Here is a 25,129-nt window from a genome sequence, read left to right on the forward strand (position 1 = left end):
CCCTGGATTGTCCTTCTTTCCTTTTTTAAAGGCGGGCACTACGTTTGCCTTCTTCCAGTCACCCGATATCTCCCCCAATCTCCAAGAGTCTTCAAGAATAATGGCCAAAGGTTGAGCAATGACCTCTGCCAATTCCCTCAGTACCGTGGGGTGCATTAAATCCAGACCCATGGACTTGTGCACATCTTGTTTTTCTAGACAGCTCAGAACTTGTTTCTTCCCCACAGATGGCTGCCCTCCACCATCAGTATCAATACTTGGGAAAACCTTGCTCAAGACCGTCTTCTGTGGAGAACAGTAGTCCGTGATGAGGTGGTGCAAGTTGACAGGTCCCCCTGCAGTGCAGATGAGGACAGTCAGAGAAGAAGAAAAGAGCCTCAGAAACTGCCTTGTGTTCCTCCAACAGCTACCAACACCTGCTTCTTCTGTGATAAGATCTGTGGCTCCAGAATTGGGCTGGTCAGCCACCCACAGACTCACAAATAGGATGGCGACATGAAAGCCTCCTACTCGTTATTAAGTGACTGCCAAGGAGGAAAAATAATCATTTTGCATGGAGCAGTTTCTTTATTATTTATTGGTATGTGATGCCGACAGACCCAAGTTGCCAGCCCCAGCAATAGAACCTGAAAGAATAGGGGCTAAAGCCCTGCACTCTACCACATGAGCTAAAGGCCAGCTGGATGTCGGCCAAGTCTGTAGAGCAGAGACTTCACTCACCCCAGATGAGGTCTCAGTGCCTCTGGGTACTACAGTTACTATTTTAAAAGCAGTGATTGCAAAAGCCTTCACTCTTGCTGTTTGCATAACTGTGGAGGTGAAGGTAGGCCTGAGTGAAGGGGAGGTGGGAGTGGGCATGTGCCTGATGCGAGGCCCATGTTAGCAAATATCTGAAATTGCACCCCTGTGCCTCCTCTAGGGGATTAGAAGACAGAGGTCTCCTGCCAAAGGCTCAGGTCAACAGAGGGTGGCCTGGCTCCAAGGGTCTGGCCCTGGCCATCTATGGCAGGGGTACACAAAGTGGGGTGTCAGAACCCCTCTGGGGGCATGATATTTCTTGAGGGGGTGCAGCAGGATTGGCTGCTGGGTCTCAGGCTCATCCATCTTATTAAAAATGTCAGAATCTGTTACCGTTTTCATGTCCGTGTATTCACATGGCTATACCTTTAATAGCAGTTACAGGCCCCAGCCTCATTTTCTTACACACCCTGAAAGGCTTTTTTCCCACTGGGTTGGACTACACTAGCCAGGTTAGGGCTCTGCTACTTGTAGGGAGGAAAAGTGAGCCCTGATGTAAAAAGTTTGCTCCCCCTGTCTATGGGCCGGTGTGTGTGTGGATACAAAGGGAAGTAATCAACCCCCGCCCTTCTCGCGCCGGCTGGGGAGAGAAGGGGTTGCCTCGCCTGGGTTTGGGCAGAGGGGGTGAAGGAAGCGCGGGGTGGGAGGCTGGGGGGCCGCTTGCGTGGGTGAGGGCTCTGAGGAGCAGAGGGCAGGGGCGGGAGGAGACCAAAGGCAGCCGGCCAGAGAGGGAAGGGCGGGACACAGCAGGGCTAGGGCGGGGGCGGCTTCTCTGCACGGCGCTTTCAGCTCCGCTCCAGGGTGTTCCTAGCAGCCCGGGCTGCTCCGCGCAGCTGGGCCCTTCAGCCCCAGTCTCGCCTGCGTCGTCGTCGTCGGTGGCGGCAATGGGGCAGCCGAGACCCTTCGCGCCCCTGCGCTGGGCACTGGCGCTGCTCTTGGCGCTGGGCGCCTGGCTCAGCGGGGCCACCCCGCACTTGCGGTACAACCGTCCGGGCACCAGGAGCAAGTAAGTGCCTCTCCCGGGCTGCTGGTGGCCCCCTGCTGGCCCGGGGGCTGCCCCGAGCGGGTCTGGCCGGGAAGCCCCGCTAGGGGTGGGCGAGGCAGAGCGCGGCGCTGGAAATGGCTGCGCGCACTTTGCTGAGGGCGCAGGGTCAGTGGCTCGCAGAACTGCCCCGAGGCTGGTGCGTGCCCGGGGCCGCGGAGGGGTTTCATGCGCCGCCCCCTCCCCAGCGGGCTTGGCCCCTGCCTGGGGCTTTTGCTCTGCCCTGGACGTGCCACGGGCGTAATCACCGGCTTTAGCGTTTGTCCCGCGTCTTGTCCCCCCGCGCAGGAACTGGTGCGCCCACATCGTGACCAAGAACGTGAGCTGCTCCGTGCTGGATGGAACCGAGCGCTTCGTCCAGGCGCAGTACAGATGTGCCTGGAACCAGTTTCCCTGCCCGCCGACCCCCGTGTAAGTAAAGCTTCTGGGTGGGGAAACCCCTAGGTCATCGCCAAGGCATTCCCACAGCCCTTCTCAGGCTGTCCCCTCCCGCGCGCCCCAGAGCTCGGGCTGTCCCCGGGACCGGACAAGGCAGGGATGTCTTTTGAAAGTGTGAGCGTGGGCAGCGGGGGGAGGAGGGGCTGGTATGGTAGGACAACATGTATAATTCTCTAGCCTCTGAGAGCTGGGCCATAGTGAATCAGGAACAAAGCCTTTTTTATTACAAACATAAGGCAGCTGAAACAAATTAGAGCCACTGGGGTTTTTTTGCTGTGAGGATCACGCAATATGTTAGTTGTAGGTTGCTAGAAACAAATCAAGGAAATTATCTGCATGACTCAACTGTCCATTGGTAATGGATTTGGTGCTGCTGACATTCTGGTGTTATCTACTTGGGGCAAATACGCATTTTGTATTTCTACTTTGGTGGAAACTGAGTGCAAGCGTCTGCTGAGAGGAGAGAAATACACCTGGGTCAAGAATCGTGGACGCACTCCAGCTGCTTCATTGCACTCCAGTGGGACAAAGCAATCCCTGACTTTATGTCTGTTTTGCATTGCTGGAACAGTGTACTGGTGAACGTGGGCCAATGTGTTTACAACGTGTAGATTCTTCAATTGTTCAGCATAGGGAGGAGTCGGTGCAAAATTGGGAGTGGGGTGGTGTTGTCGCTTTTTCTTATTTTAATAAACCTGACACATGATACACTAGGACATGTTTCTGTAGTACACATTTTACATTAGTTAAAGCATTGTGGTCCCACGGACAAGGCATGGGAGTAGGACTTGAGAGGCTACAGTTCTATTCATAGAGCTGCCACTGACATGTTTTGTGACTGTGGAGAATCACTTTACAGTACTTCAATTTCCATATCTGTTAAAATGGTGATAATGGTACTTGTCGTTCTCTGCAAAGGCATTTGAGGTCCACAGACAGTAAGCTCTGTTAGGTCTGATCCAACTCCTGAAGTCAATAGACTCCCACTGACTGTAATGGATGTTGGGTCAGATGCTGAATGAGCTGAATTTTATTGTGATAAATAGAACAGCAGCAGCAGTACAGATTTCTGAGCAGACATAGGCAAGTGAGGTAGGTGTCTAATAGTGCAAGGCAGCAGTGCTGGCATAGTTTTTATGGTGGAAACCATTTCAAGTTGATTAATAACAAAGAGGAAGCCATGCTAGTCTATACACTATCAAAACAAAAAGCAGTCAAGTAGCACTTTAAAGACTAGCAAAATGGCTTATTAGGTGAGCTTTCGTGGGACAGAAAGCTCACCTAATAAACCATTTTGCTAGTCTTTAAAGTGCTACTTGACTGCTTTTTATTTCAAGTTGATGTGTGTGCTGCACCATCCCCTGCACTCCTGCGGTGCAGGGTCCTGAGCAGCTCATACAATTGGCACAGTTTGCACTGCTTTGGTTTACAGCAATGGGATATGCATGTATATGGATATTTACGTATCTTATAGAACTGGAAGGGACCTTGAGAAGTCAAGTCCAGTCAGCTTCACTCACAGCAGGACCTATCACCATTGCTGACAGATTTTTGATTTAATTTAACCTGCCCCAGACCCTTGATATGCCCTCTCAAGGATTGAGCTCAGAACCCTGATTACAAATAGCAATACTCTAACCACTGCATCAGCCCTTCCCAAGCTGAGGGCATTCCTTTATCTCACTGGCTCTTGTGAAAATTAATGTTGCATATTTGGCATTTGTAAGGTCTTTTTGGCACCAAAAAGTTTTTTTTCCCCTGTAACATACTAGCCAATTGAGAGACATAATGGGAGTCTCTCCAAACACAAAGCTGAGTAACCCTTTCTGAGTCAAAACAAAAAATTGGTCCTGTAGCACTTTAAAGACTAACAAATTAGGTTTAGATTTATTAGGTGATGAGCTTTCTTGGGACAGACCCACTTCAGACCTAGAAATTCTGTTAAAGGTAAACTGGCACAATGAGAAAAAAATGAAAACTGATGAATCAGCTACATAGGACAGAGGGGAGGAGGGGCTAAATTACTTACTGCGAGTGTATATTAAGAGAATTGCCTGAGGTCACTATGAATATCAAAGATGGGGAAACTGTCCTTGTAATGTGTAGGGTAATAGCTATCTTGATTGATACCCAGGTATAAAGTACCAGATTTGAGAATTAACTCCAATTCAGATGTCTCCTTTTGTAATCTGGTGTTAGTCTCTTTGTTTTAGGATGCAGGTTTTCAGGTCTTGGATGCTATGGGCTGCTCCACTGAAATGCTTATTGACAGGTTTGTGTGTATTCAGATACCAAATGTCTGATTTGTGTCCATTCGTTCTTTGGAAAAGTGATTGTCCAACTTGTCCAATAGTAGTGCCTCAGGTTATGTGGAGGTTGGGGTACCATGCACCCTCGCATAACTTGAGTTTCACGTAAGTTGGGGGGTGCTTTTCCCCCAGTGGAACACACATTCTTCAGCCAGGGAAGAAGCAGGAGCAGCTGGAGCTCCTTTCGAATGTCAAGTCCTAGGGTGTGGGGGGTGGGGGAACTGGGGAGGGTTAAGCCTCGTGGTGGGTTGGGGCTGTGGGAGGGGGACAGAGGGGTTAAGTCTGGGGTGGGTTGGGGGGCAGCGGGTGGAATTGATCTGGAGCCACCTGGGGGGGAGGTTGAACCAGGGCAGGGGGGGTGTTGAGCCAAAGACATGTGGGAGTAGTGAGCCAGGATATGAGGGTTTGAACCGGGGCTGGGGGGTGGGGGTTGAACCAGGGCTGTACATCAGAGGGGAGTGTTGAACTGGGGCTGAGGGAGGTTTGAGCTGGAGCTGGGCATAGGGCTAGGGGTGAGCCGGAGCCAGGCCGTGGGCGGTGGGGTTTGAACCAGGGGGAGCAGGATATTTACTTGAGCTTAACTCACGTTAATGTGAGTTGAGTGCAACTTGAAATCGTGCAGTTTGAGGGTTTACTGTACGTAGCAGAGGGGCATTGCTGGCACGTGATGCCATATATAACACTGGTTGAGGTACAGGAGTATGAGCCTCTGATCCTGTAACTAACATGGTTAGGTCCAGTGATGCTGTCTCCAGAATAAATATGTGGGCAAAGTTGACAACGGGGTTTGTTTCAAGGAAAAGTTCCAGGATTAGTATTTCTGTGGTATGGCCTGTGGTTGCTAGTGAGAATTTTCCTGAAGTTAGGTAGTTGTCTGTAGGAAATGGCAGGCCTCTCACCCAGAGCTTCTCTGAGTGTAGCATCATGTTCCAGTATAGGTTGTAGATTGTCGATAATATGCTGAAGCGGTTTGAGTTGGGGGCGATAGGTAAGGAGAAGTGTGTTCTGTTATTAACCTTCTTGGGCCTATCTAGAAGTACAATAGACCCCCGACTTACACAGAGGTTGTGTTCTTGTGCAATCCTGCATAAGTAAAATTTTACATAACTTGGTAGCCAGGAAACTGCTGCGCTTGTCTCCTGTGAATGGCAGGCGGCTGAGGGCTTGCCTGAGGGCTTGGCTCTGGGCTGCCTGCTGCTCACAAGAGAGGTGAAGCTGACCTGCACAGCTATCCTGGTCAGTTTCCGAGCTCTCCTGAGTGGTGGGCAGCCCAGAGCCAGGCACCAGCTCCTTGCCACTCAGTCGTGTTAACCCAAGATCCATACAACTTGAGCGCTTGTATCTTGGGGTTCTACTGTAGGTGGTTTCTGGGTATTTGTCTGGCCCTGCCAATCTTTTTTTAACTTCTTCCAGTGAGTAATTGTTTTACAAATGACTGGTAGAAATCTTGCAGTTTTTTTGTCAGTTGGATTGGAGCAGATATGATTCTGTCTAAGGGCTTGACTATAAATGATGGATCGTGATGTGTGTCTGGAATGGAAGCTGGAGGCATGTAGGTAAGTGTAGCAGTCAGTGGGTTTCTGGTATAGAGTGGTATTGCTTTGGCTGTCAGTGATGTGTACAGTGGTTTCCAGGAAGTGGATCTCTCATGTGGAGTGACCAAGGCTGAGATTGATGGTGGGGTGCAGGTTGTTAAAATCTCTCTGGAATTTTTCAAGAGTCTCTTTACCATGGGTCCAAATGATGATATAATTGATGTAGCATAAGTAAAAGAGGGGCAATAGGGGCTGGGAGCTGAGGAAGTGCTGTTCTAAGTCAGCCATAAAATGGTAGCATACTCTGGGGCCATGCAGGTGTCCATAGGAGTGCTGCTAATCTGAAAGTATAAATTGTCCCCAAATCAGAAATAGTTGTGTGTGAGGACAAAGGTACATAGCTCATCAACCAGATTTGCCATAGTAACATCGGGGATTGTGTTCCTAATCACTTGTAGTCCATCTTCATGTGGAATATTGGTGTAGAAAGCATCCACATCCATGGTGGCAAGGGTGGTATTTTCAGAAGAGTTTCAGATGTTATGTAATTTCCTCAGGAAGTCAGAGATAGCTAGGAGTTCTGGTAGTGTAGGGTTTGAGGAGGGAGTCTACACAGCTGGCAGCCAGATAATCCCATAATAAGGGTGCCAATACCTGGAATGATAGGGTGTCCAGGGTTTCCAGGTTTATGGATTTCTGGAATCAAATAGAATAATCCTGGCTGGGGCTCTGAAGGCGTGTCTGTCATATGAATTTGGTCCCAAGTAGAGGCAGGGAGTTCCTTAAGAAGATGATGTAGTTTCTTTTGGTATTCTTCAGTGGGAATAGAGGAAAGAGGTCTTTTCAATGTGTTGGAGAGTTGCCTTGACACCTCTTGTATATAGTCTGACTTACTCAGACCCTTTGTCATCCAGCTTGATTATAATGTCTGAACAATGACAGGCTCCATTGTTCCTGAGTGACAAACCTACTTGAACTTATGCATGGTAAGACAGGTTCCAAAATACTGACTGTGACCTTCTGATAACATTTACTGGAGGTGTCTATTTTTTAGGAAATGAGAGAGATCTTCCTAATTGCAAATCTTTTATTTGAATCTCATCTGACTAGAGTAGATACACAACTTCTGCATAACTAGAGTTGGAACTAAGTTTTAATATCAGGTATCTACCTTGTTTTTCTATACATTCTGATGTATGTTAGTAGGACATCAGTGTGGCTATAAAAACTGTGTTAATATTTATAAATAACTCAAAAGGTAAGTTCTGTAGTATTGGAAGCTTGCTGTGTTCCTGGAATTCCAGAAGGCCTGTTTATTGTTTATGCTGGTCTATTGCTCAGTGTGTGCTTGTTTCCTTAAGGACCTAGAAAAGGAAAGGAACCTACACTGAAGAGTTTGCCATCTATGTCCTTGATCCTGCAAACAGTTAACTTTACCTTTACTCATGTGAGCAATCTCATGGAAACTCAGTGGAACGATCCACGCAAATGTGTTTTCAGGACGTTAACACAGATGAGATAATAGGAAAATAGGAAGAAAGGTTATAACAAATAAGTAAAATCATTGAGGCAAAGTTCAGTGAAATTAGTCTGCATATTTCCTTTATAAATTTACAGACAAGAGGACTAAATAGTGAAGTATATGGGAGATTCCCACAGGTCCAAATTCTGGTCAGGTAGAGTGACTGAGATCTAAATCAGGCATACAGTTTGTTACCCATGTCATAGATATGTGCCTTTTTGTTGTTAATGTTGATCTGTGACAATCACTGGTGACAGAGGACTAGCCGTGTTAGTCTGTTTCAGCAAAAACAAAGAGGAGTCTTGTGGCATCTTGAAGACGAACACATTAGTTCACTTCCATTTGTAATTAATATCCACAATACGTATATTCTCCAACTAGAAGCCTTATCTGGTGTTGCTCGGGTCTTTAGGACAGGGGGCTGATAGGAATAAGAGGATTTCGAAATCTACAGGGTCCTTTCAAGAAGAACCCTCGTGTAGCTGAGCTGCACACAATTGAAATGCAGCACTTTCGAAGTGCCAGGGCCTGCAGCATGCTAATGAGGTGCTGAATATTCATTTCAGCGCCTCATTAGTATCCTCCCATTTGGCCATTAGCATGGCCATTTCGAAGTTTTGGTCAAGTGTGGCCACAGCCATAGTATGTTTAATAAAAGACATTCCAGCTAAACCTCATTCGTATTTTATTTCATTGGGGGTATGCGGGGCAGGGAGACATTCAGGTGTTCCCTTTAGAAAGAAAACAATAGACCAGAGCCTTGATGTAAATTGATATCGCTGGTTGTTACTGACCTTTTTTTTCTGGTATCCATGCTGCTATTTCAGTGGCAGTTTCTTACATATTGGGTACTGTAATGGGATTCAGTCCTGCCTAGAGGGGAGCACTCTGGTTCCAGACCAGCATAGCACTTAAGCACATGATTAAACTTTCAGGTGTTGACAGTCTCATGATAGTCAATAGGACTATAGGTTGCAACTCTCTAATCCTGCACCCTCGGCACCTGACTGGTGCTGAACTAGAGAATTTTCCAGACCATGGGAGGTCGATAGTCTAGTACTTTTCCATCATTATCACTGCTTATTGGTCTCTTAGAAGACATTATGGGGTAAATTACAGCTGAGTGATATCACAGAACACTGAGAGCCAGGGCTGGGGGCTATGGCTGTAAACAAACTTTATGGGACCATGGGAAAATTTGCCACACCCAGGATACTTGGTCATCTGACTAACTGCACTCATGCTGGATTAGGGATGTTGCTGGACAAGAGTGTTCCGGATTAGAGAGGCTCATACTGCACTTGAGTCAAAAGTTTAGTGTATGCTGAAGTGCTATGCTGGATCGCAACCAGAGTACTGTTCTCTGGGCAGGAGCAAGCCAATGGTACAAAACAGTAGGGCCAACAGCCACGACAGGCCCTGGGGCAAGATGTGGGTGGGGGAGGGGGCCGACTCCACACTGTGGAAAAGATGAGGCCTTGGGCAGAAGAGGTGGGGCCAGGGACAGGCAGTCCTTAGTGCTACCAGACCGTGGCATACACCCCTCTCCCCGTGCTCTCAGAGCTGCGCAAGGCACCTGGCACTCCTGTGGGAATTCAAAGGGGCTCATGGCTCCCGGCTGCCACCAGTGTGGCAGTGCTCAGAGCCCCAGACCCCTCTGAGCCATCAGGGTCCAGGGCAATTGTCCCCTTTACCCCTTCTTCCCCCATCAGTCTGCCTGGTGCAATAGTCCTTGAAGGATCAGGGTCTAAGTTTGTCTCTGGCTTTCAGAAATTAACATCACATAAGAAAATATCCTGAAAACCCAGTCATTGTGTTACATACAGTAGGGGGAAAACAGCATTATTTTACATTTCTCCCTAAGTATCAAAAATGGGGTTTTTGTTTTTAAAGGGAGAGTATCTTGGGGGACAGAAATGTCAGTACAGGCTCTTGCTTGCTGACTACATGGACGGTTTAGCATGAGGATGGGAAATTGAAGGCAGTAAGAGAACTTTTAATAACATAATTCAGTTTCTTGGAGGGTTTGTTTAATAATCTTTGCAAGATGGCTGGGTGTGGTGGACTTCCCTTGCTCTGTCTCTCTGAGCCTTATACTATGTATCTGTCTATTCACTAAAACGCTGTCATGGGACAGCCAACACCTGAAAGTTAAGCAGATTGTCTTTTTTTTTCTCTCTGTAAAACTTGGAAAGCAATTTTCATTTGATACATCATTTATAGTTTGTTGCAATAATTCCAGAAACATCATAAATTACCCCTCAATTCACATTTATACAAATATTGCAGTTGTTACTTATGTATGTATTTTGATTATTAGAAAATTGCACTGATTGAAGGCTTGGGACTTCTTGTAGTAAATGCTGGGTCAGTTCCAAAGTAACAATTCTGGTCCAAAGGACCATTGACCAATTTAAGGGCTCATAGGTAATAAATCATGACAACAATAGATGCACATTCTGCACATCAGAAAGGTTGGATATGCCAGGTTTCCTGTAATGTTGAACATTCCTCCATTCCACTTGTGGTCCTCAAGGTATGAGACTTTGTATAATGTTGTGATCACAAATTACCTTTTTTCCTCTTTCTCCCCTTCCCTACCCCCGTCCTACAGTTCTGACTCTGACCTGATTCAAGTATGTGCTGCCTTAAGAAATGTTATCTCCAGAAACAATGCTGTAGTGCATGCTGAAATCTTAGAATCCTCGCTTTTAAAGAGTGCGAAGTATAAGATCTTTCAACACTAGTGCTTCAAGAGAATATTGGTTGTGTTTATGAATTCCACATTCCTCTCCCATATATATATTCTTTACCATTCTGTAGAAGTGTTTTTGTGAGCATTCTTGCCAGAGTATTTATTCATGGTGAGCAAAAACAAAAGAGCTGCAAACACAGATTAAGCAAATTTTTTTTTTTATTTAAGTAAATGTGTTTAGGAAAAAAAAAAGTTAAACTATTTGCACAGTTCTCCTGATATCACGTCAGTTGCAGTGGAAATTATTCACTATCACTAGAATCCTTTCCAGTAAAGATAATCTTCTGATATAATATCATAGCAGCAGTGAGGAAAAACTTCAGTCCTAAATAGCAAGACTAAGTGGCTCTCATCCTCCATGCTTGTGTGCACAAACTTAAAAAAATATGAGATACTATGGACCAAAATGAAATCTTACTGAAGAAGTTATGTGGGGAAGCAGTGAGCAATACAGGACATTCTGTGCCATCCTAACACTAACCTGAGCTATTGGTTTCTCAGCTCTAGAGAAAGGTAGATAATGATAATGACCTAGTCCAGGCAAAGAAAGAGCAATAATTTGGGTTTATGCACTGAGCATTTTGTAGAGAAAAATGCATGCAGCAGCCAGTGGGGATCTACTCTTGCCCAGTGTCTCCTTCCCCAAAATGACTCTGCTGCTGGTAATAGCAGAAATTAAAAATCAAGCAACTTTCGCAGGCCTGGCACACATTCCGGTTCCAGCCCATCTGTAGAACCATCACATGCTCATGCTTTACCTCACCTAAGTTGGCAGGGGTACTCTATCTGGAAGGCATTTCAGTATGGAATTAAATTTATGTCCTTTCTGTTCATTGCTCTGCTTTATCCTCTTTTCTTACATTTCCTTTTTGATTTGTCAGACAGTCACTCCCACTGATGCTTTTCACCTGTTTTCCTGCTGATCAGAATTCTCTGTTCACATGGCTGTCTTGCTCCTATGCTTTGCATCCCTTCCACAACAGTCTTTCTCCTCTCACTTCTTCTGATTTTTCTCTTGCCCTTTTCAGTGTATCTGTCATGAGTACACAACTCCTATCTCCCCATGTTGTAATTGCTCCCCATAGTTCCAGTTCCCAGGAAATTATAAAATGGGCTCTGATTTTTCTCTCATGAAACTTTTACACCACTGACCAACTGAAGGAAGCAGCCATAGCGGAAGCATGTGACTGGAAGTCATGAGATCCAGGTTCTATTCTGAGCTTTTCAATGAACTAGCCGTGTGATTAGGGACATATAATTGACCTATGCTCTGTGAGTTTGTCCTCACTTCAGGTGTAATTCCCAGCTCAAGGGGTGTGTCTACACGGGCACAAATCTTCGAAACGGCCATGCTAATGGCCGTTTCGAAGATTACTAACGAGGCCTCATTAGCATTAGGACACTTTCGAAAGCACGCGGCTCACCGTGGCTACATGGGGGTCCTTTTCAGAAGGACCCTGCACCTTTCGAAATCCCCTTGTCCTGCTCACTGATCGGAATAAGGGGATTTTCGAAAGGACCCCCGTGTAGCTGCGCACTTTCGAAAGCGGCGCTTTTGAAGCGCCATGGCCAGAAGCATCCTAATGCTAATGACGCACTGAATGTTCAGTTCAGCACCTCATTAGTAATCTTCGAAATATGGCTATTTTGAGGATTTGTGCCCACGTAGACACAGCCAGGTTATCTGCACTAACTGTGACTGAGCTAGTGTACTGACATTGAATGAAGCCCCAGTGGTGAGAGGGGCTAGCCACCTTGAGTATGACTCTGTCTGAGATGCTAGAAGAATGTGTGATAATTGCTGGGTAATGAAAATGCTGGTGGGGCTGCACGTACAATATTTTAGGCAGTATAGTACTTTGACTTATTTGCCCCTGTTCTGCCTTATTGCACAGCTCAGAGAAATGGATGAGTTAAATTCCATTGGTGAAATCCTATCCCCATTAAAGTCAATGGCAAAATTCCCACAGGCTTCGAGAAAGCCAGGATTTCAGACAACAAATGATTTCATGGTACTGGTCATTTTCTAAATGCTGTGGATTCTGCAACTAAAAGTGGAATTTAAATGTGTGGTGCTGAGAAAAAGTAAATGTTTTTCTTTTATAGCAGTGCATCATAATCCACCTGCCCTTCCAGGTGAAAAAACCAAAACGTTCTGAAGTGGTATCAGGCTAGCTTCTCAGCTTCAGCTCTGTGTTGTATGCAGGGGCTAGGAGCGGGACTAAAGTAAGTGGGATTCTGTCCTGCCTGTAGCATAGCTGAGGGCGTTCAGAGGTTTCTCTAATTTATGCTAGTTAACCACGCCTCTGTACTGGGCACAGAGTGGGAGGGAGATATGTTAGTCAGCTATGTGTCTTCAAAGGATTCTTCCATGCCAGGGATATCCCCAGCAGGGGATTTATGGGTAGGTTCCACTTCCATTCTGCTGTTCTGGTTGTGCAAAGGGGTCAGAGCAGGCCTGTGAATCGGGACCATGCTGGTAGATTTTGGAGAAGTGCGAATGCTTTTGCTCTCATCCCTGTTTGTGGAACCTTTCCAAGATTACAACCGTCTATTTAGCTTACATTGCAGTGTAATTGTACTGCCTGTGCTGATGGGAGAAGCCTATAGGGGAATGCTTTAACCTCCCTGGACTGTCAATAAAGGATTTAAAAATAGACATCCTTATGTAAAAGGATATTACCATAAGATTACAGAGGGAGACATGTGAGTTGGAATTCGTTTGCAAATTTGACACTTTTAAATCTTATATCAGAGAGGTAGCCATGTTCATCTCTAGCCTCGAGAACAACAAGAAATCTTGTGGCACCTTATAGACTAACATATTTTGGAGCATAAGCTTTTGTGGGCAAAGACTCACTTCATCAGATGCATGAGCGGGGTGCGGGTTTAATTATCTGACACATTGCAAAGGCAATTTCCCCACCTTTTGGCATTTGCAGGAATGGCACACCTCTCACTTAACTTAATTTGCTTCTTCTACTGGTCCTGTTAGTGACAGGTAATTCCCCCATTTTCTTTTCCCTCCCTGACCCCCACTATATAAACCCTGGAATCTAATTGTCTACTCCAAATCTGAGGAAATGGATCTTACCCACGAAAGCTCGTTACCTCATAAATACATTAGTCTTTAAGGTGCTACAGGACTGCTTGTTACTTTTGACCTCCTCTTTCTTCCTTTTGTCTCACCGTGCCAAGTGTTCATAGAAGTACCTGATCATAGCCATAAGATTCAGATACTGGAATTTTGTTTCCGAGGACTTTGCAAGTCCCAGGCCTTGATCTAGTGTTTAAAATTAATGACGCACTTAATTCCAATGTATAGTCTTCTGTTTTTCAGTTTGTTTTCACTTGCTAGAGGGAGATTACTTTAGTTAGCAAGTAACTCCCTCCCATTCCTTCTCACCTCCCTGCCCAGCACACATTCTCTCTTCTGATATATAGATTGAACTTCTCTTGTCTGGCACCCTTGGGACCTGACTGATGCTGAACGAGAGATTATTGTGTAGCACGTTACTAACGCGTTGACTGCTTATTGCGCTCTCAGAAGACATTTGGGGTAAATTACAGCTAAATAATAGCACAGAACACTGAGAGCCAGCACTGGCGTCTATAAACAAACCTTATGGGACTGCAGGACACATGGCCACACACGTGATAAGTGGTTGTCCAGCTAATTAAAGTTGTGCCAGATTGCGGATGTCGTTGTACGAGAGTTCTGGATTAGAGAGGTTCAGCCTGTAGTAATAAGCCTAATAAATAAGTCCAACAATTAGAAGAACAATTCCTTCTGGAATGCATTTAGTTAAAAAATCTTGTTTTTTCTAATATCTGCCAAAACCTGATTATTTTTAAATTGTTTGGTTATTTTTCCTAGTTAATGGCATTATAACACACTGTAGTCTAGATTTACTCCTGATTTTACAGCTTTCTCTTCTTAAACATATATGTTTTCAGCAAGTTATTTTATCTGCCTCTTCACTTGCCCTCAAAAATATTTTTCTGTCTTTGAACTATCTTTGGATTATATGCATGCTTATTTACCAGCATATAGAACAATAAAAAGGTGTATTTTTAGTTTTTAAAAACAAAAATAAACTTGGAATTCTTAGGGAATTTGCGAAGGCGAGGAGAGCTGAAGTGATGGAAGTCACCAAAACTGACATTGGTTGCTCCAAAACTTTAAATCCAACCATCCTAGGAATTCACAAAAGAATTTAAACTGCTTGTAATAAATGCCTTTAGAATAAATTCCTCTTTATTAACACGCTTTAATTTTTTCTAAAATCAAGCTACAAATGCTGTAGAATGATTGAGTTGAATCAAAAGTCATCTTGTCTGGGTGAAATTTTGACTCCATGAAATCAATGGAAAACTTTCATTGACATTGGTGGATCCGAGGTATCTTCTGCCATTTGTAGGTGACACAATCAGGTCTGAATTCTTTGAAAAAGTAATACAAATGTTATACTAGAGTCTGCTCAGAAAGCATGCAAGATGCATCATCCCTGCTGAGCATATTTTCAGTGTTAACATCTGTAACATAGAGAACAAAAAATATTCTGTAGTGTATCAATGAAAATACATGCTTTTAATATTACAGACACTGTTGGGCTCTTGTGCACATTCAAAACTCCCCTTGCTTTATTATTACATGCTCATGGAATGCAAGATAAGTTTTCATATCAATTAGAGAAGATGGACTTATACCTGGTGAGATCATTTATCTATGGAAGATCAGCTAGTACCTATGTACAGTGGGGCCATGACTGAATGCTTTTCAAAATTAATAGGAACTTTTCCAGTTTCCTAGAGTCCTTGGAATAAACAGTCCATAGAAGTTGATGTAAAATATTTGCTGACTCTGCAGCCTCTTCCTCATGATGTAGTGCCGTTTATATTTCCCTAAATGTTGAATGTTAATATGTAGCTATAAACATTTAGTCATATCTTTTCCACCAGTTTGATCTAAATGTTTGACTTATTTTCCTTTAAATATCAGAACTAACTACTTTCTAAGGTGACTAGAAGCACAGTGATGTTCTAATCTCTTATCTGCAACATTAACAAACTAGGAAAGTACAGCTTAGGTGGAGCTATTATTAGGTGGGTACATAACTGGTTGGTTATCCATTCCCAGAGAATAGTTATCAGTGGTTCACTGTCATGATTGAAGAGCATAATGAGTGGCATTTTGCAGGGTCCAGTTCTGGAACTGGTTCTTTTCAGCTTCCCCATCGAAGATTCAGATAGTGGTGAAGAGAGTACGCTTATAAACTTTGCCGATGATACCAACACGGGGGTGGGCAGGGGTAAGGGTGGTTTCAAGTGCTTTGGAGGATAGAATGAAAATTCAAAATGATCTGACCAAATTAGAGAAATGGTCTGCGGTAAATAGGATGAAATTCAATAAGGTCAAATGCAAAACACTCCACTGTGGAAGAAACAACCATTGCACACATACAAAATGGGAAATGGCTTCCTAGGCAGGAATATTGTGGTAAGGGACTTAGGGGGTCATAGTGGACCATAAGCTACTCTGAGATGCATTAGAAGGAGCATTATAAGACCGGATAAGTAATTTTTCTGGTCTGCTTTTCACCAGTTAGGCCTTGTGTCCAGTTCTGAGTGCCACTTTTGGAAAAAGGCCAGAGAAGAGCAACAAAACAATTAATGGTCTTGAAAATGTGACTGACATGAAAGAAGACTGGGAAAAAAGGGGTGGGGGTTGTTACGTCTGAAAAAGAGAAGACTGAGTGGGGACATAACAGTTTTCAAGTATTTAAATGAGGAAGAAAAATTACTCGCCTTAACCTATGAGATTACGACAAGAAGTGATGGGTTTAAATTGCAGCAAAGGGAGATTTAGTTGGACATAAGTAAAAACTTTCTAACTGGCAGGGTGGTTAAACACTGGAATAAATTGTGTGTTGAGGTTGTGTGATCTCCATCACTGGAGATTTTAAAGAACAGTTTAGAGAAACATGTCAGGGGTGGTCTGGATTGCAATTGGTCCTGCAATTGCTACTGGGGACTGGACTTGATGACCTCTAGAGGTCCTTTCCAGTTCTGATTCTGTGAACATCTGGAACTTACAACAAAGATGTATTTTCAGTTTAACATTTTAATAAAAAATTCCCTCGCATCTTTCATAAAGAAGGAGGATGTTTAATAATTACTGCACTTTGCTTTGTGAGGTTTATTTTATTTTGTTCTAAAATGTTTAGATATTAAAACTAGAAGACTGGTGTTTCCATCTTAAATTATTTCTATTCATTTGATGAGACAATAGGGTGATTTGAATCAACAAGTAAAGACGGTAAATGTTAGTTAGCTATATTCATGAGGTAGAAAGGCTCGTTTAAAAAATAATTTGTTGTCCGTGGTATTGGAAAAGATTAAAAAGTGCCTTGAGATCAGTCTTATATTCTTGCTTTTTAGATGAATGTGTCTGTTTGTATTATATAGGTCTCACTTGGCAAAATATGTGACCGTTTTAAGGAGGTTGAAGTCTGCATAAGGTTGTGTAAATCCAGCATATTAACAGATAATAGGTTTTAATTACTACAGAAGAGTTAATTCTTCTCCAGCCTTTGAAACATTTTTGAAAATGTGTGATTATTAACAATTGTTCAAGTACTTGCACATGTTCATTTTACTTACAGCACATGTGCATCCATCTGCTGCAGCCAGAGAACTTTTTCCCATGGCAGCACATGAACTGTCTGCACCTTTTGTGTTGCCAGATGAAGGTATTAAGGGGTGGCTGCTCCAAACTCCCTCCATTCCTGCATACTGACTGTGGTTGGTAGTTGGGGAATGTGTGAACTGCACATTCTGCTCTCTGTGCCCCTCTAGAAAGCTTGCTAGGGAGAATTTGTTGTAAATAGTTTTTATTCAGCAGTAGTTAGCCTCAGAAAACCAGGTATCTATGTCTACACTATGAGATAAATTCAAATTTAAGGCAGTTAGCTTAGTATTACCATGTGACTGTCTTTACTGTGAATACCATATCTCGATTTAGGGGGCATTAATATCGATATCATAATATCGCCAAAACTGGCTGAGTGTAGTGTCAAGTTTGAATGAAAGCTAGTGTGGAAGCGCCACATCTTCAAATCAAATTTATTAGCCTCCAGAGGTGTCCTGTATGTACCCCACAATAACCCGCAGTGCTCCACTCTGGCCTCTTCCCTCTTTGCTGCTCTGCAGGTGCGCAGGAATTAGGTAACAGGAAGAATGTGAATTTCAATTTGGGACCAGGAAGACAGTGGCTGTGGGATTGTGGTAGTACAAGAGCCTGAGAAGTGTCTGTCTTTCTTTGCAATTAGCACTGTGAGCAACTGTACCCATTATGAATAGCCCCAACACAGAAGTCATGTTTCTGTCTCTACCTCTGCAAGCTGAATACTTGGTGGTTTTTTCTGTGCTGCTCGATGCCAGCTGCTGCCCCCCGCACCATGTGAGAACAAGGCAGTTGGCAGGGGTCGTGCTTGTATAAGAGGCCGAGAAACTTCTTTTCAGAAGGTTACATTTGTGCAGGGGCCCCCTTCTTCCTCCCCCACAGGTGCCATGCATTCAGGGTCTTTCCCGTGCCCAGTCACATCATGTGGGTAGCCCCTGACCTAATGAAAGTACATGCCTGTCATCCAGTGCTGACCATACTGCCAGACAGCACCATGTCCTAGCTTGCACGCGATGAGGGCTCCAAGTGTGGGAAAGATTTTCAGGGTCTGGCTGCCACTGGGGAGAACTCCTCAACTGCCCTTCCACCCAATCCCTCCTGACACCCCGCCACAACAAGGAAACTGAGGGGCTGGTTGTTGCTGAGGAGAAGTCTCCCCACAGCAGTTACAAATTGCGGGGCCTGGCTGCCGCCTGGGGGGAATGTTTTAAGTGGCCCTTGAGCCGTGGACCCCACCCCTCACAGCCAAATAAGATTTTTCAGGGACCATGTCAACTGGCCATTCAACCTCCCAAATACCAACCCCCCCACACAATGGCAATGAAATTTGGTGAACCCCATCCCCCATGTAGGCAATGTCTGTGTAGTGAAGAGGGAAGCCAATAATCTTTTTTCATAGACTTTTCTATCGTCTTTGTTCTAACTTTGGATCTCTTCACACAGGGAAGAGTGGGTGGAGGGCCAGTTGAGAAGACACAGATTGCTGGGAGATCCCAGGGCAAAGAAGTTGTATAATGACTTGGGAAGCCAAAAAACGTTTTTCACCAAATCTCTTGTTTTCAAAACCTTTACTATCTACTCTTCAAACTTTTCATTGTCGCAGTATTATTTTCACGGATCAGATGTAATCATGGGAGGGGATGGGACCGTGAGTGAAGAGCCGGTTAAGAAGACACATCCCTTCTGCTTTTTATAAAATCTTTGATAATTCAGTACAGCTACAGTTTTAAAAAGCAAATCAGTTATAGAAGCAAGAGATTTCTGTTAATTTGGTATTTTTGTTGATGCCCTGCTTTTCCTTCCTTCTACATGAAAAATGGATGTTTGCTTACCACGGGAGGGGAATGGGGGCAATGCAACATGGGAACGTGATATCAAATACTGACAATCACTTGTGGGGCACTTTTTTTCCATGCTGCACCAGTGAAAATACACAGAATGCTACAGGGATGAGGGAACTGTGACAGAGGTTCCCACAGTGCAGTGCTGCTGTAGTCGATGTTTGCTGATTGAGTGTGACAGCAGTAAGTCGACTTGTGAGGTACACGTGGGGAGGCAAGGATACGCAAATTCAAATTTATAAAATCCAGCATTACAAAATTGATTTAATAAATTTGAATTTCTCGTAGTGTAGACATAGCTTAAGAAATTTCCTTGCTTTTATGGTGTGTTCTTTCAGATTTTGGGTACAATGCCTAAGGCCGTGAAATTTAAACACTGTACTGGTGCTAACACGTCCGTGCCAATCGGCAGTCCACATCCCAGCTGCTTAAAGTGTTTGACAGAAAGTGCCCTATTTGTAGGGGATTTGAGACTGGGACTAGGAAGTTGAGGGAAGTTTGTGTTTTATTGCTATGGAAGCAGCTTTGAAACTCCCTATTTGTTGCTCCCCATTTTAGGCAGCAGAAAGCATCTTTTTTGAGAGCCAGATTCCCTGTAGATTCTCACAAGAAAACTTCTGGTAGGAGCTCACTGTTATTTCATTCTAGCAATACAGAGTCATTGACTCTGGATCCTTACGTGGTATCTTGTAGACCAGTTTCCATTACTGGAATCTCCAACAGCACTGAGTTAATCTGCAATGCACTATATTGGTACTGATAAAGGCTGAGGCGTATGGTATGCACAGGAATCTTTTTTTCAGTGCTGAACTCGCATGTTATAGGATGCAATCAAGGTACTGATCATTTCTTCCATGCAATTGCTGGTACTGATTTTTTGGCCTCTGTAGATCTAGTATTTTTGGGAACGGAGCCTTTGGTCCCCTCAGGATTTCCTACTCTCTGGATTGTCACCTTGTAGTGGTGAGTGGGCTGGCTTGTTCCAGTGAACCTGAGAGCAATGCCGTAGAGACTCTTTTACTCCCAGCAGGGTGGCCCACGGCAGCAAGGGCAATGGGGAAAATCCAGGTGAAGAACTATCCTAAAAGTCCTCAATGGCAGAACAGGTAGAGGATCTCAAGGGTGATGATACAACGGCTGTGAAGGTGGATGAAGGCTGCAGCAGACAGGAGACTCCCTAGTCATGGATCCCATGCCATTGGATCTGGGCCTTCTGTTCATCAAAGATCGTGTGGTGGCTTCAGTGCAACAGTCCCCCCCACGTTAAAAGAAGTCGCATATAGTTGCCTTCCTCTGCATGCTACTCTCCTAAAGTTAAGTCCGACTGGCAAAAGGCAATGGGAGCAGGACGTGAAATCGGGAAACTTTTAGTCATGGACCAGCACGTAGACAGTGGATGTATGTATCAGTCATTCTGTATCAAGGACCAAGGTGGTAGAAAACTTCTGTGTCAAATTGGGCACAGTCTTGAAAGACACCCAAAGAAGTCAAGATTATTCTCTTGTGGGATTTCAGCGGGAGGGTCGGAAGAGATGTGGACCTGTGGCAGACTATCATGGGGAAAGAAGGCGTTAGCAACAGCAATTCCAGTGACATGCTCCTCTTTACCAAATGTCCAGAACATGAGCTTGTCATCACAAACACCCTCTTCCACTGGAAAAACAAATTTAAGACCTCATGGCAACATCCTCAACTGAAGCGCTGGTTTCAATGTATGTTATTGTCCACACTCCAGATCTACTTGATGTCCTTTTCACATGTGCAGTGACTAGCATCAATGACTGCCGGACCAATCACCACCTTATTTGATCCACAATGGTGATTAGGATTGTCACCAAATGGAGAAGTCAGAGGAAACTGATCTGATGAAAGATCAACATACAAGGCTTGAAGGATCCCGTCAGACTAAGTAACTTCTGTGTAGCGCTTCAAAGGAAGCTGCTGACAGTACACATTGAAGATGTGGAAGAACATTGTTGTCAATTGAAAAATGCCATCACTGGAACTCATGGAGATTTTTTTTTTCTTTCTGGACATATTTGGAAAGGCTCTTTCATTCCAGTAAGGAACTAATACCATCTTGGATTCTGCACATACTTCTCTGTTTTATTTGGTCTCTATTTAAATTTATAGCTACAGTAGAACCTCAGGCTTCTGAAAAGCAGAGTTACATACTGACCATCAATCATGCATCTCATTTAGGACTGGAAGTGCACGGTCAGGCAGTAGCCGAGAGGGGGGAAAAATGTAAATAGACACAGCATAATACTGTATTATACATGAACTTTCTCAAGTTCTTGATGCTCTCTCCAATGGAAAAGCCCCAGGAAATGACAGAATTCCAGCTGAAGTCAAACAAGGCTGTGCTCTGCCCCTTCGTCTCTGATTTACTCCTAAAATGTTGGAGGGCAGGTGAAGTCCCACATGACATGAAGGATGTAAACGTCATCACTCTCTATTAAAACAAAGCCAACAAGGGTGACTGCAACAGCTGCAGAGGCATCTTGTTATTGAGCATCACAGGCAAAGCATTTGTTCATGCTGTTCTCAAATTCTTGCAAAAACTCTCAAATCAAGTCTATCCAGAAATGCAATGTGGCTTCAGGGCTGGCAGGGCGACAATAGACATGATTTTCTCACTTTGACAACTACAGGAAAAATGCAGAGAACAAGAAAAGCCGTTATTCGTAGCATTTGTGGACTTAACAAAGGCATTTGTCACAATTAGTAGATCAGGACTATACAGAGTGTTAACCAAGATTGGCTGCCCACCAACCCTACTCAACCTCATAACATCCTTTTATGAAAACATGAAAGCAGCAGTGCAATATGATGAATCTACATTGGAACTATTTGCAATGAACAGCGGAGTCAAACAAGGGTGTGTTCTTGCCCCTACCCTCTGTGGCATATTCTTCTCAGTTCTACTAAATTGCGCATTTCAAAACTGACGCAGTGATGTATTTCTCCACACAAGATTAGATGGCTCCCTCTCTACAGCCAAAACTAAGGTCAGGAAAGTCCTCATCAGGGAACTCCTCTTCACAGATGATGCAGCTCTCATCACTCATAATGAAGACACACTACAGTCACTGATGAATTCTCTATCCAAAGCCTGCAAGTTGTTTTCCCTTGACATAAGCATGAAGAAAACTGTTGTATTCACTCAAGGTATACCTCAGCGACCCAATGTCATTCTGGATAACAGACCATTAGATGTGGTTCAACAATTCTGCTGACTTGGATCTACTGTCAGCACAAACCTATCCATGGATGAAGAACTGAACAGCAGAATAGGGAAGGTGTCTACGATTTTTTGGCAGACTTACAAAATGAGCATGGGACAGTCCTAAGTTGACAGTGAAAACAAAGATACTAATCTACCAGCCGTGTATATTGAGTATCCTGATACATGGTTCTGAGGCATGGACCACCTACTCAAACCAGGAGAAAAAACTGAACAGCTTCCATCTTCACTTCCTCCACAGAAATAAGAATATCAACTGACAAGATAAAGTTTCAAATGCAGATGTCCTGTCAAGATCTGGCATACCCAGCCTCATAGCGATAGTGGCAGACTGCTGCTGGTAGGCTGCAGGGACCTGATAGATGGCAGATATTCTGGATGGTGGGCTAATGCTTTTCTGTTCCCTGAGTAAGCCCAATTAGGGCAGGCAGCTGGGGCCTCGTCAGGAGTCAGCCACAGGTGAGTCTAATCAGCACCCATGGCCAGCTGAGGCCTCTGGACTTCCTGTGAAAAGCTTCCCCCCAGGTAGCATGTGGGAAGGAGTTGGAAGGTGCACAGGGAGGAAGCCTGGAACAGAGCAGAGCAGGAAGGTACCACAGGGAAGTGGTGGGCAAAATGGCCCCAGGTGAGGTCGCTACATTGGGGCAGGGGCAAGAGCCCCACCAGCTGCCTCTTGTCCTCTCAGGGACCCTCGGCCCAAGTCCAGGGTAGAGGGCGGGTCTGGACTGCCCCCACTCTGCCCCGGATGGCTACCGCCCTGGAGCAGGCAAAGGCCTGCAAGGGGCCTGTTCTACACCCTCATTCTGGACTTGCCCATGGTGAGCATGGCTCGGTAAGTGGAGACCCCTGTCTCTGGGAAGACCTGGGCAGTTAAGGCGCCACCAGGTGTCTCTGAGGCACAACAGGGAACCGCCAGGAAGCGCAGTGACCCCCTGGGGGTCTGACAGGGGAATCTGTCACATGATCCTCAACAACAGAAGACTACGATGGTTTGGTCATGGGAGATGAAAGGGGGTGATGAACCTCTTCCCAAAGAGATGCTCTTTGGTGAACTGTCATGTGGGTTGAGAAAAAGAGGAAGACCAAAGCTAAGATTCAAGAATACATGCAAAAATGCCATGAAAAAATTCAACATCGATCCAAAATCCTGGGAATCTACATCATCAAATCGAAATACTTGGTGACGATTGCTAGGACGGCACATCATCCTTCAATAGTATATGTGCAAGCCACGCAAAAGAACTGTGTCTTAGAAGGAAGAACTCTCAGACTGAAGAGCTGGCAAATAGAATGATGTGGTTATTGCAGTTGACCGTGCAAATCCAATATTGGATGGATGAGCCAGGAGAGAAGCTGCAGACTCAAACACTGCCCATAGATCCTCACCGCTGCTGCTAACAACGTCTCTTGAGAGGAAGAGGGGCCATACACATAAACTACTAAAATGAAAGGATAGCATCATTTTTCTTCTGCATGGTAAATTTTCAAACTGTATTCATGGGCCACAGGTAAATAGGCCAGTTGAGGCACCAAACCCCAGTTGTGAGGTTGGTGTGTGTTTTGAGGGGAGGCAGGGGGCAGCATGTCCCATGCAGATGCCAGGGTGGTGGAGGAGACAGCGTGTGCTATTCAGTTTTTTGGGATCAGCAGTAATCAATCTCTCTGGACTCCCCAGAGTGTAATGTCCCTGGCCATGGGAGGGGAAGGAGCCCAATGCCCATGTTTTTAGAGTCTCTTTCACCTTTCAGTGATGCTATGGCCACCAGGAAAGCTTACTTCAGCTAGAATAGAGGAACTCCAGGCTTTAAGCGTTGGTTCTTCTTGTACAATATTTTACAAAGTTAGAGTTAGTTTGTGTCTGCACACGTCTCACGGAAGTGATGTTGGATTTTTGAATCAGGCTATATATTGAACCATCTTCTTTCCAAAACCTCGCTTTCACATAGATGAGACATTTGTAGGGTGTTGTCCTATTCCCTGGACAGGACTACAGTGTGTAGGGTACCTCCACAATTATTCATCTCCTTCACTGGTAGAGTGGAAGAACAACCTGTCACTTTGCAGAGGAGCTATTCCTGAATGTCTTCCTGCATTGCTCTGTGCTGTGATATTGCTAACAATCCACTATCTCTACAAAAGCACAGGCAGCATTGGCTGCTTTCTTGGGTCACGTAGCCACCAGTGACATTTGCAGTGATCTTTGTTGTCTGTTCATACTTCCATTGCTCATTGTGCTGTCTCAGACTTGAAGAGACAATGCTGAATTTTGGAGATACTGCTGCAGTCAGTGTTCCCTGTAAGCTGAGCGTTTGGGCATCTGCCCAAGAGAAAATCGGGTGCTGCCGAGCTGATTAGCAGAGTGCCCACAACACCCATAGCCAGCAGTGTGTTTTTTTTCCGGTGAGGTGCATCTCCACGTGCCTTGGTGCACATAACAAAGTTTATTTTGCTCATGGATGGAAAAAATGAGTGAATCCTGACTGCAGGACTTGTTTAGGTAGATGCTGATACCCTTCTCCATCTCCAGTTGTTTGTGAATTATATGCAAAGGAATGGATATGTGCAAGCACTTGAAGGAAGAATGGTTATATGTCTATTCAGAAACTTGTTTAAAAAAGATGTGTTGCACGTGTCCGTTCTGTGACCCGCTCCCCTTCTTCTCTATATTAGAGTTTACAGCAAAATTGGCTTTGTGTGAAAGAATTGGGCAGGGTGGAATGCCTCTACTTAAGGCTACGTGGCCAAATGTAACCCTCATGTCTCCTGGGCATGGTGTGCTGTCCCACTGAGACCACTTAGAGAGAAAACAAGGAGTCTGCCCTACAGCCTTAACTAGTAGCCAGCTGTGCGTTACCTCATGCACTAAGCTCCATAGATGCTTGGTTTGATTCTGCCTACAGACTGGGGTCTGTTGACTTTACACCAGGGGTGGGCAAGATACTTTCTGCAGGTTGTAA

The 25,129-nt window shown here is 44.7% G+C and overlaps 1 protein-coding gene across 3 annotated transcripts in view; it reads left to right on the top strand.

Annotated features, from left to right (window-relative positions):
* Positions 1 to 1,546: 1,546 nt before the first annotated feature.
* Positions 1,547 to 25,129, top strand: part of EMILIN2 (elastin microfibril interfacer 2) — a 67,847-nt gene continuing 44,264 nt past the window's right edge. For all 3 annotated transcript variants that reach the window (XM_074987363.1, XM_074987364.1, XM_074987365.1), the window contains exons 1-2: positions 1,547 to 1,804; positions 2,129 to 2,251. In XM_074987363.1, the coding sequence (XP_074843464.1) occupies positions 1,683 to 1,804; positions 2,129 to 2,251 (245 nt within the window). In that variant the 5' untranslated portion in view covers positions 1,547 to 1,682. The remainder of the gene's footprint in view (positions 1,805 to 2,128; positions 2,252 to 25,129) is intronic.

Source organism: Carettochelys insculpta, chromosome 2, assembly GCF_033958435.1.
Source record: "Carettochelys insculpta isolate YL-2023 chromosome 2, ASM3395843v1, whole genome shotgun sequence".
Taxonomy (NCBI): Eukaryota; Metazoa; Chordata; order Testudines; family Carettochelyidae; genus Carettochelys; species Carettochelys insculpta.